This window comes from Periplaneta americana, chromosome 4 (assembly GCF_040183065.1).
Source record: "Periplaneta americana isolate PAMFEO1 chromosome 4, P.americana_PAMFEO1_priV1, whole genome shotgun sequence".
NCBI classification, from domain to species: Eukaryota; Metazoa; Arthropoda; class Insecta; order Blattodea; family Blattidae; genus Periplaneta; species Periplaneta americana.
Genome location: NC_091120.1, coordinates 206,422,416 through 206,435,037, shown reverse-complemented (window position 1 = coordinate 206,435,037; position 12,622 = coordinate 206,422,416). Strand labels below are relative to the sequence as shown.

Here is a 12,622-nt window from a genome sequence, read left to right as displayed (position 1 = left end):
GATATATGACAGTATGCTAGAATAGCTGTCTCTAGTTTACATTATGTTTTAGTACTTATATACTGGCTGCAAAATACCTGAATTTTTTGCACATAAATTCCATACAATTTTTTTTGCATATACATTCAAACAAGTTAGGCTAATAGCATGTCACAAATTAAAAGAAAAATTTGATTTATGGATACCACTGAGGAGGTAAAAATAATATGGAATTAGTTTCACTTTGCACCATTTAATAAACTTCAACTACATAAACGTGAATAAAATGTACAAATACTTGTACCAGTACATATTTAGTAGTCATCTATATAGGTTAGATCATGTGAATAACGATTATAGTTCACTCTTATGACAATAGTTATTATTTCTGTTATTTGTATTCATCCTAATATACATTATTCATGATCCTGAATAAATTAGGGTAGATTATATGAACTTGTAATTTAATTTTAGTAATATAGCAATATTAATTTGATATTTGTATTCATCCCACTACACCCTTTACAAGATATGACATATTAAAACCTCGTATTTATAATATTACTTCTTCAATTCATCACTTACTATTAATTCACTGTATTTTAGTTATGAAAATATGACTTCTTTTCTGACTCAGAAGACAGTTGCCATGAGTTTCCTCGTGGAAAGTGCTTGGCGACACTTTGTGGGTTTTATCGGGGAACGAGTATGGCCCCACTGCATTGATTGAAGCTTTGTTTCTGCATTCACATACCGCACACAAGTCTCATCTCCTGTCACAATCTGATCGAGAAAAGCATCATCTTCTCTTTCGTAACACTCAAGAAAGGGCAGTGCTGCTCCCATCCGCTGAGTCTTTTGTTCCTCAGAAAGGAGTTTAGGCACCCATCTGGCAGAAAGTTTCCGGTAGCCCAAATCTTCGGTAATCACTTTGTACAGAAGAGTACGACTAATCTGTGGAAAATTACTCACTAAGCTCCGACATGGTGAACCTGCGGTTTGCTCTAACACTTTCGTCAACCAAACGAATCAGATCTGCATTCACGATAGTCGGTCGACCACTTCTCTCTTCATCATGGACATTGGTTCGCCAATTTTGAACATACGGAACCATTGTCTTACACCACCTTCAGTCATTACGTCTGGCTCATAAACTTCACAAAGTTGGCGACGGATTTCACTAGCTTTACAGTTTTGGCCACAAGAAATCTTATAACAGAACGTACCTCACACCTGGCGGGACTTACGATTGCAGCACACATTTTGACAGCACGTGGCTCAGAGAGGAACAAAGACACGACCTTGACTCTACCGCTGCTCGACGTGTACTGCTTCAAGGTACACTTTACCGCAAGAGCGGCGCCACTGTCTCTTACGCAATTATATGAAAACGGAAGTTGCTTTATGAATAGCACTTGCAAATTTAATTTTAAGGTTATCTTTAAAAATTGTATATTATATTAACAGTGTTTCATAACTACAATTTACTTTTATACTGCATTAACGGTTAACCCTATCATTTAAGAAAATGGTGAGAGAGTGCATAACTCCTTAAATTTGGCTTTTCTTGGCTGAAAAACACAACCCCTACGAGAGACTCCCTGATTATCCTACTCGGGTGCCGTGAAAGATAAGACAAGTAGCTACAGTCAGTCGGCGACGAGGCAGATGTGTCTGGCCAGCCGGCAGCGCATGGTGAAGGCCTTGCCGCACAGCTCGCACTTGAAGGGCTTGTCGCCCGTGTGCACGCGCTGGTGTCGACCCAGGTCCCCGCGCTGCGCGAAGCCCTTGCCGCACAGCTCGCACACGAAGGGCCGCACGCCGGAGTGCGAGCGCCCGTGCACGGCGAGGCTGCCGCTGTGCATGAAGGCCTTGCCGCACAGCTCGCACTTGAAGGGCCTGTCGCCCGTGTGCGAGCGCCCGTGCTTCACCAGCTTGCCGTTCTCCGTGAAGCCCTTGCCGCACAGCTCGCACATGAAGGCCCGGTGGCCCGAGTGGATGCGCGCGTGGCGGCTCAGGTCGCCGCGCTGCACGAAGCCCTTGCCGCACGCGTCGCAGCGGAAGGGCTTCTCCCCGGTGTGCCGCCGCTTGTGGAACAGCAGGTTGCCGCTCTGCGTGAAGCTCTTGCCGCACACGTCGCACGCGTACGGCTTGTCCCCGGTGTGCGTGCGCACGTGCACCACCAGGTCGCCGTTCTGCGTGAAGCGCTTCCCGCAGCGATCGCACTTGAACGGTCTCTCCCCGGTGTGTGTCCGCCGGTGCTTCGCCAGTTTCGCCTTTTCGGTGAAGGCTTTGGCGCACAGGTCGCATGTGTAAGGCTTGTCTCCCGTGTGGATGCGTCGGTGACGGCTTAAATCGCCGCCCTGAGTAAAGCCCTTACCACAGACGTCACACTTGTAGGGCTTCTCTCCGGTGTGGGTACGTCGGTGCCGCCGCAGGTGCGAGTTCTGCAGACACTGCTTGCCACACACCTCGCAGCGGAACTTGCCCGACGAGCCGCCACTGCACAGAGACGCATATGGCGTGCTTCAGTTGCGTTACAAGAGGTTATCACGGATATTGCCAGCAGTTACAAAGTACAGGACCCTGCAGTGTGGGTTATATTCTTCAGACTCTGCTAACTTTTTAAATTACGAAATGTCTGGTGCTCGAAAGAAAAGGTCCCTGCAGTATAAGTGCCTTTAAATGCAAATAAATGCATCAGGTATGAAACAAGTGGTTCCTGAGCTTTATTTCGTTCGATTTTGAAATACATACCTAGACACAAAGGTTTTTTTTTGAAAGTGTAGAAACAGAATTGTATTTCCAGCTTTTCGTCTTATATCAACATTCATAAATGGATTTTTGGACATAAATGCAATTTCCCAATAATGTGTAACATGCAAACGTCTACTGAGAACTGGAAAATTGTCTATTATAAACTTTTTTTTTTCAATCTGCCGCCTACAAAATATTTACTATTCCTCCTTAAAGACACAGTCTACTAGTTAACTGGACCACTTCAAGTTACAAAGAAGTTCTCTTCGTGCTAAACATAGTTTGAGAAGGTTTTAAGAGTCTCATAGTCACTACAGATAAAGAATAAGGTTTCGGATGTAGCATCTAAGTCAGATTCCACTAGAATGACCAGGTGCAAAGGGATCTGGAGGAGACAGGACCAGAAAAGCTTGGAGGAAAATTGTGATTGAGACCAAACAATGTTCTGAGGTTTGACACACCACAGTGATTGATGGAGCATCTAGATGACAAGGGCCAGTATCTTATACATGCATGCACAACTAGATACAACATATTGTAAATTTGAACACAAAGAACTGTCCGATAAATGAAAGAAATTTAAATCCTCGAGGTGAGAATATTGCCATTAAAATGCAGTGAAAGGATAAATTGAACAGTGAATCTAGAGCGATAGGCGCGTATTTGTGGCCAGAAGTCATTAAAATCAGTGCTGAACAGCAGTTATTACATTCTCGCTAATGCTGCAGAGGTAAGAAGTGAACTACACAAGGTTTTCAAGTACAGTGATAATCGAGAAAGTCATATAAGCAGGGAAAGGATTTATATGTAAATACATATTTACTTATAAAGCTAATATAATTTATATTTTGCATTATCTTTATGTTTCACAATGTGTAGGGTTGAAAAATCCTACTTTTATTTTGCATATTTTTCCATATTTTAGAGTTTAGTACATATTTTCGTTAATTTCCATATATTTTCCATATTTCATATAAAACAGTCCATATTATATTAGGTTTAACAATAAAACAAAACAAAATTCCATTAACTTTTAAAAATACATTTCAACAATAGAGATTTAAACACATGTTCAGTAATCCCTTTAACATCAGAGTTATTTGAAAATTAGCAGTCCTATCAACAATGGGAAAGTAAGTTACAAAACTGTATTAATTTAATTTAAAATTTTTAACAGACTTCAGTTGTGCAGCTCAACAGTTAAATGCCAGTCAGAGTACACATAGGTTCAGTTTTGTAAATCATACTATAAAGACGGTAAATATGCCAAAAGTACGTCATTCAGTCAATTTAAAATCAAAACTAACAAGTTACATTTCAGAATTTAAAGAAGATGGTTTATCAACTGACAATAAAATATTATTTTGTAATTTGTGTCAGTGTGCAGTATCATCTACACAAAAGTTCCTGGTGCAACAACACATTACAACTAGTAAACATCAGGCCAACAAACAACTAAATTCCAAGCAGAGACAATTGTTTTTAACACAACCAACAACATCGAATGTAAGATCTGAGTTTAACATCGACCTGTGCCGTTCTCTCATCTCTGCTGATATTCCTCTCTACAAACTAAAGAATAAGGTCTTCAGGGAATTCCTTGAAAAATATACTCAACATACAATCCCGGATGAGTCAACACTTAGGAAGACGTATGCTCCATCCATCTACGATGAGACAATACAGAAGATAAGAGATGAAATTAAAGATAGTTCAATTTGGGTTTCCATTGATGAGACTCCCGACAAAGAAGGTAGACTTGTTGGTAATGTAGTTATCGGTTTGTTAAGTGAACAATATTCTGAACGAATTCTTTTACATTGTGATGTTCTAGAAAAGTGCAATAACAAAACTATAGTTAAACTGTTCAACGAAGCTATGGGTATCCTGTGGCCAAAGGGTATTATGTACGATAATGTGTTATTCTTTATTAGCGATGCTGCCCCTTATATGGTCAAAGCTGGACAAGCATTATCTGTTGTATATCCTAAATTGACTCATTTTACTTGTGTGGCGCATGCATTTCATCGTGTGGCAGAAGTGGTCAGAGACAATTTCCCTAAAGTAGATTTGTTGATTTCATCAGTGAAAAAAGTATTTCTCAAAGCTCCCAGTAGAGTTAACGTGTTGAAAGAAATGTACCCTGAAATTCCATTGCCACCAAAGCCAATTTTAACTAGATGGGGTACATGGCTAGAAGCAGTTGAATATTATGCCGAACATATAGACTCTATTAACAATGTTCTCCTTGCATTGGACTCTGAAGATGCAGTCTCAATTGATACTGCGAAAACAGTTACCTGTGACATAAGTGTGAAGAATGACTTAGCTCACATTCAGCATACATTTTCATGCATCATAAAAACGCTCAAAAGTCTCCAAAATAGGCACCTTTCACTATCTGAAAGTTTTGAAATTATAAATAGTACTGTGGAACAACTGAATCGTGGTAGAGGTAAAGTTGCAGATGCAGTAAGAGCTAAGGTGGACACTGTACTTTCAAAAAACCCTGGATATGAAGAACTACAAAAGGTTGTTGCTGTGATGAGTGGTGAATCAACAGTGAAGATTAACTTGGACTTATCCCCAGCAGACATTGTGAAATTGAATTATGTACCAGTTACTTCTTGTGACGTCGAACGCTCTTTTAGTCAGTATAAATCTATCCTCAGAGACAATAGAAGAAGATTCACTTTTCAGCACTTGAAAGAAATGTTTGTAACCTATTGTTATGGTAACAGACAATAAAAATTGTGTTTTGTTGAAACTACATTGGAAGATAAGGTACGTCCATTATATTTTTTGTTTAGTTTGATTAAAATGTACCAATATTTAACGTACATAGTCATTTTTTTATAATTTTAAGTCCATATTTAATTCCATATTTTGGTAAAAATCCATATTTAATTCCATATTTTGGTAAAAATAACTACATATATATTTACATATTTCATATATTTTTAGTCCATATAAATCCGTTCCCTGCATATAAGGCAATATGGGTGCAGCTGAACAAGGAACAACCAATTGGTCTGTCATAATAAAATAAAATGTTCCAGGTGCAGCTCACCTATCTGACAGGACGTCGTCCTCTCGCAGCAGGACTTCCACCTTGACCTCTTCCTCCACTGCACTGCCATCGCATGATTCATCCTGCAAGGAAAAGATTCAGTTTCATTGTATGCCCAGCTGGCTACTTAAGAAAGATCTGCTCCTTGTTTATCACCGTCATCACCACTGGCAGTGCTGCTGCTAGAGCTTGTCACTTGTTTCACCTTCACAGCTCCGAGCAATCGCCATCCCCGTCCAATATGTGACTCACAGACACGATGAACAGCGCATGGCAAGCTGGGGAAGTAATCAATGCATAGCAGAATCTTGCAAATCTCCACTCAAGTTGACGAAAGCATTTTAAAAGTTTCATAATAATACTGAAATATTAATAGTCGTTTCCGTGAACCTTAACTAAACATGTTATAAACACAGGAATATGGAATGCTGGCTAAAATAACAGTTGTTTATAAGTGGTTTAAATTGACCGTCACTTGTGAGTGAGATGTTTATGACACACAATCGCCAAGAAAAACTTACACTGTGACAAAATCTGTCACAAAGAGATTTTCCCGGAGCTATCACAGTTCAGAGCTGTGACAGGAAAACGCTGTCGCATCCCACCACTACTGCTGACGCCAATGCAGCCAACGAGATGATCCATGGTAAGGCTGGGACATGCGAGATTTGAACAGACTCACGTGGATAGAGGGCATCCTATTGGCTCCTCATTATCACTAGCTAGCCTAATTGGCTTCTCTTCAGTCTCCCCGCCTCTAGAATATTCACTTAGAGTTCTGAATACTACAAGTTCGAGGTTTGTTATGCTTATGACAACTGTATCACTTTTATTGTAATTGTATAGTTCACAGTCGTCTGCTCACGAGCTACAGAAAAGTAAGTTCCCACTCCCTATCTAGAACTTATTGTCTAACCATTCAATACTTCTGAGCAACTAACAGTAAACTGCTAGTACTCGAATGTTCTGTGTAATGACACAAAAAAAAGAAAGAAGCACGTAGTTAACACAAACAAATGTGGTCTAATCAATTAGTTTTCTGTTTAAATCTTCACTATATCAGTTTGTTTCGAAGTCAACATTCGCTGTACTGACAATAACTACAATTCACTGCTCCCACAATAGTACATGTTAAAACAAATGCAAGTTAATATACTATTGCAAATACATTACATATTGATTTTTGCAAACAAAACTGAAAAATGTAGCAAACATTCGTAGTGATAGAGTCACCTTATCTTCGTAGTTCGAAATGTGAAGTGAAGAGCATCTCAGTTTTTTCAAATCAGTTTAAAAAATGTCTGTCAGTTTCCTTCACAAAATGTAACTGTGCAGTCAGACATTAAAATTTAAGGGTTTCATAGCCAGGACAGAGATGTGGTGTGATGAATAAACAATCTATAAGTGTTTTATTTTCAAAACATGACCCCAAGAGCTACATTCTTCATTTTTTTAAATATTCTTTTTCATTATTATTATTATTATTATTATTATTGTTAATATTTTACGACGCTTTATCAACTGTTATGGTTATCTAACGTCTGAGTGATATGAAGGTGATAATGCCAGCGAAATGAGTCCAAGATCCAGAGCCGAAAGTTACCCAGCATTTGCTTTTAATGGGTTGAAGGAAAATCTGAACCAGGCAACTTGTCCCAGTCAGGCATGCTAAGCGTTCCTCCACTGCAGTGCACAGTATTCTGTTACATTGCCTGTAGATTTTATTTATTTTTTTATTTTAGTAGGTTATTTTACGGCGCTTTATCAACATCTTAGGTTATTTAGCGTCTGAATGAGATGAAGGTGATAATGCCGGTGAAATGAGTCCAGGGTCCAGCACCGAAAGTTACCCAGCATTTGCTCATATTGGGTTGAGGGAAAACCCCTGAAAAAACCTCAACCAGGTAACTTACCCCTACCGGGAATCGAACCCGGGCCACCTGGTTTCGCGGCCAGACACGCTGACCGTTACTCCACAGGTGTGGACCCTGTAGATTTTACCATACTGAATATTCAACATATACTTCAATCCCTACAATGTACAGTGATTTTTGTCATCCATTGCCAAACTCAGGATATTAGATACAATATAATTGCTCACCTTCACTTGGGCTTCGTCAAGCCTTGTTGGGATTGTCTCAGTGTCAGAATACGGTTCGGCCTTCACTGCGACAAACTCTGTCTGGAAGCAAACACAACCATAGCACATATTATAATTTGTTAACATACAACAAACTGGTATCCGTCAGTTGGTCTTGACTTCTTTCATCATCTTGGGTTTCCATTACAGTTCTGCTGTTACACACTACATGCATTGTTCAACAATGAAACAAGCGAGGCAGGATTCGTAAGTCATGCTATCACATGAATTGATGCAAGTGATATTATTCTTGCTGTAAGCATACTGATTTCCCTACATTAGTTTGAATTATGTGGACTTGGCTTAAGCTGAAGTTCACACATTCTTATGAATGCGGATGTTCTAATACTTGTGTGCCAGTGATCCAAGTTACTTATGCGAAATGGACATCTGTCCTGAAGTTCATCATGTACAATGTGTACGGTAGGTTGCTGTGAAACCTGAATGTCACCAATCTTCACTAACTAAACATCGAGCAATGGGAAAATTCTTGCACATGGTTCTACCGTACTGTGACTGCTGATGAAGTTATTCTACACGCCTAACGATGCTGTCTTGTGCAGTTTTAATTTTGTATTATGTTATTTAGTATTACAAACTGTTTGTGACAGTTCAACAATCATTGCTCTATTGAAATTGAAAGGAAATTTCTACAACTGAATGTGTCAATATGACTTCAACATACGAAGATCACCTAAACTTTAGCACTGATCAGCCAAAGTGGCCTCGCTGATGTCACTGTCACATACTCCTGAGGAGTGGATAGTTCCTTAATGGCCAACATTTACAACTTTACATCTTCGTTCTTATGGCAGACCAATGAGTAGATTGCTTTCTTATAAGAACTGTTCAAAGACAGTACCATTAGTACCTCAGGAATAGCTGTTCTCCAGGGTTGCTACAGAACCCTATTGTCTCGTCGATCTCAGCAGGGTTGTCCAAAGAGAGGAAAGCCTCAAAGCTAAAACAAAATTCAATTTAAGATACGAAATGACTGCTACGAAATCGGCAGCTATGATGGAAGGATATCATCATATCCTAGAACTGAAGTGAATGGACATACCACAAACTCACAAACTATTAGCTTTCAGACGTAGAGGGAGAAGAAGGGTGGTACACAAGACACAGAAGAGGCAGCATCCTTGTCTTCTAGCAATGGTACAGCTGGAAATGTCATTTAAAGAGTGAGTAGGCCTAATTATCTTTGTTTAAAAACATTTTTAAGTGTTCCGCCTTTTGGAATTTAAAATCTGGGGTCACTAACCTATAGAGAAAACTTAAATACCTATATTTCATGCCTCATCAGCATGTGCCTTGACAAACGTATCTGGCACTAGTTAGAAGATACTGGATCGAGACTACCTCAGGTACGTAATTAATAATAGGCTAACAATTTGAGGTTAAATTAAAGTTGTGATTACAAGAATATAGCTGAGATACACATATCAGGAAAAAACCGACGGAGAATTGGAGCAAAGGGTTATACAAGACGTCATGCTTTCACGCCCACTAACTGATAACGAAAGAGGTAGGCCATTTTACACTTTCCGATTGACCTCAAATACGCTAAAGTAGTACAAATACAACAATACTACTGGTATATTACAGTATCTAGAGTGAACCGTACTGCTCAGGAGCAAAATTTTACTCTTCGGGAGTTTAACGATAAATGACTTTAAACTCCATCCACTCTAGTCTGACCGGTAAGAGCACTTGGTTTCTGCGCACTTTGAAATGTTTATAGGCAGTGGCGGCTCGTGGGCATTGAATTCAGGGGGGCTGCATACAAAAAAAAAACAATGCAACTTACATTATTTAAAGATTAGTTCCATGCGCCTTGTTTTGTAGGTTGCAAACTTTAGAATCATCTTATTAAAATCCGATATGTCGTTTAACATAGTCTTTACAATGGAAAACATAGCTAATGCTGTCAGTCTCTCTTCTCTCATCGTATTCCTGAGATAGAATTTCAGTCTCTTCAAACACGAAAAGCAACGTTCTGGTTCAGAAGCTGTCATTGGTATGGTGATAGTGCCACAACTTCTGAAAATGAGGCCTGCAAGTTCTCAGATAGAAGAAACTGCAAGAGTTTGACTGCGTCACTGATATTTCTGAATTCTTGTCTCTGATACAACACAGTGAGTTCCGTTTTTAGTTTGTCTTTATCGAACATTGGAAAAAGCTTCACACGTACCTTCAGGTCATTTTCAGGAAATGAACTTTTATAGCATTCAAATTTTTCTTGACACAGAAGAGAAGATAATATCAGATGATCTATGAACTGGAATCGGGTGTTAGCTTGTGTGATAATGAGGTCACACACTTCCTTGGGTGCCGCAACCCTTGTCTGAATCCCTTCGATCTTACGACGCTGTTTAGGGTTTTCATTTTCACAGATCTCGCTGCTCAACCGTGCACTGTTCCGTATTGTCTGTATGACATTAACAAAGCTTGATATGCAGAATCGGCCTCGGTAGCATAGTCGGTTGCGAGTTCGATCCCGGCCCAGGTCGATGGCATTTAAGTGTGTTTAAATGAGACGGACTCATGTCAGTAGATTTACTGGCATTTAAAAGAATCCAGCGGCACAAAATTCTGGCACACGGGCGACTCTGATATAACCCCTGCAGTTGCGAGTGTCGTGAAATAAACCATAACTTAATTTTTTTATATGCAGATTTGAACCTTAGAAATATCTAACTGGCGATGTTGTAGTTGGTTGTATAATATATATGATACATCAATAAATGAAACAAACTGAGCCAGAAATTGAATTTAGGATCTTCAAGAGTACGCACTAGGGCGCTTGCCTCATTTATTGTGATGGTGTTAGATGTTTCAGATTCCATTATGGTTTGAAAAAAATTCTAGCAATGGCTCCTTCTTCTCATGAACAACATTTACTGTTCTTATTTTAAAACTCCATCTTGTTGCCCCAGCTGATGGAATTGTCTTTGAAACAGATTAATCTAATACAGACTGTGTGGGGATCGAGAGAAGAAAGCAGGGATACTGGATAAATCAGCAAAAAAATATGCGGGCTTTGTAGGCTATTTTGTTTAGTGGCTCTTTCCATTATAACATTCAACTGATGGACACTTAATTTCACATTTCTCCTGAATTGTTAAGGTACTGAACTGAATAGACTGTAAATATTGTACAGAATTAAACATTGTTGCACTTGTTATACTCACAACATTAAAGAAAATGTATTTAAAACTGCGCGCTACTGACAAACTGCTGCAAATTTTGCAGCGCCTGGAAACTCTGGCTTCAAGGCGAGGGACAGCAGGGGGAGGGAAAAAACTACGCGCAAAGCATCCGAGACGAGACTGGCAGCTCCAGGGGAGGAAGTGGCTTCACCAATCCGTCCTTCTTTCTCGTTTCGCTCTGGCAGCACCAGGGGAGGAAGTGACTTCACTAACGATTGCGTGCATGTCAATGAGAGCGAAATTTTTAAAAAATTCGAGCCGCTAAGTGAGAATGTATAATAAATGTATTTCACAACATAAAACGAGACAAGAGCCACAAATATCTGGGGGTGCTGCAGCTCCGCAGCCCCCCTTAGAAAGCCGCCCCTGTTTATAGGTACAGCGTATAGGTTATTCTGAGAGTATTGGGTGCCGGAAAGTAAAACCATGTATTTAGTACTACTCTATATTATTCGTAGTAATATGCAATATATAAAGAACACATGTGCTTCCTTTGGTCTATAGAGTATTCCACGTTAAGAAAAAAGTATTGAGCATATGGACCTATTCCATCAAATGACCAGTTGCCATTGAAACCCCTACCTACCACAGAGCCTACTAGGTAAGGCGCATAAAACTAATGGTCTTTTTTTTTTCCTTAACGTGGAACCCTCTATAGTTCTTCTGTACGATTACCCAAATTTCTTGCGCAGATATGAATTCATTAATAATCAAAGAAATAATAGAATTGCAAGTGCATCGGATCAGTAAAGTGTACCACACACCCACGAAATTCTCATGCCTATTGTTGGATTTTGTGATATTATCTAGCGTAATGATGCTTCGATTATTCTACATCACTTATTATACACGTGACAAAAGCATGTAGCCTAAATGGTTCCGTGCAAAAAAAAAATGATGCCCTCTTGAGCTAAGGACTTTCACACTATTGTAGTTCGTCATTTAAATAAATCCACAACTCGTTTAATTTGCCTACCTTAATTTCCATGTCTGAATATTAACATAGTTACACTCAAGTGAAAAATTCTGCATCACTTTCCAACAAGGAAACGGACAATCATATCAAAACAATGCTGAAATTTCTTAAACTACATTTTTACTTTTCGTATTAATCAAAATATGCAGTCACGTCTCACGACAATTTTGATACTTGCAACCCATCAGCCGGTAATCGTCCAAATAGCAGTGAACAATGCCACTTTTTTTTTTTCTGGTTGTTTAAGGAATGTTTGTGATCTGTGGTTACGCTTGTCTTGTCAAGCCTTGGCACAGCGGGCTGAAAGAGCATTCAATATTCTATGACGCCAGAAATAAATATAAAAAATTCCTGGAAATGCAGTTAGAATAAGTTATTTGGGTTTGCTATAGCACACAACACGGAAAGTTTTCTTTGACGAAAAAAATTGGGAAAATTGTCTAATTTTCAGAGAGAAGATAGTTTGGAATGTGAAGAATTCATAAAGG

At 39.3% G+C, this 12,622-nt stretch overlaps 1 protein-coding gene across 1 annotated transcript; it reads right to left on the bottom strand.

The window, feature by feature from the left end:
- Positions 1-212: 212 nt before the first annotated feature.
- LOC138698705 (zinc finger protein 774-like) lies at positions 213-12,337 on the bottom strand. Its single transcript, XM_069824897.1, has 4 exons — positions 12,135-12,337; positions 7,908-7,988; positions 5,807-5,889; positions 213-2,481 (listed from the first exon to the last, which is right to left on the bottom strand). The coding sequence occupies exons 1-4, from the start codon at positions 12,144-12,146 to the stop codon at positions 1,629-1,631; spliced, it is 1,029 nt and encodes a 342-aa protein (XP_069680998.1). The 5' UTR covers positions 12,147-12,337; the 3' UTR covers positions 213-1,628.
- Positions 12,338-12,622: the final 285 nt, after the last annotated feature.

Bases quoted from the DNA above. Each gene is read 5' to 3' on its own strand.
- LOC138698705 (XM_069824897.1), bottom strand. The intron at 5,890-7,907 runs GTGAGCAATTAT...TTTTCCTTGCAG, and splicing joins TTGACGAAGCCCAAGTGAAG to GATGAATCATGCGATGGCAG. The intron at 2,482-5,806 runs GTGAGCTGCACC...GTCTCTGTGCAG, and splicing joins GACGACGTCCTGTCAGATAG to TGGCGGCTCGTCGGGCAAGT.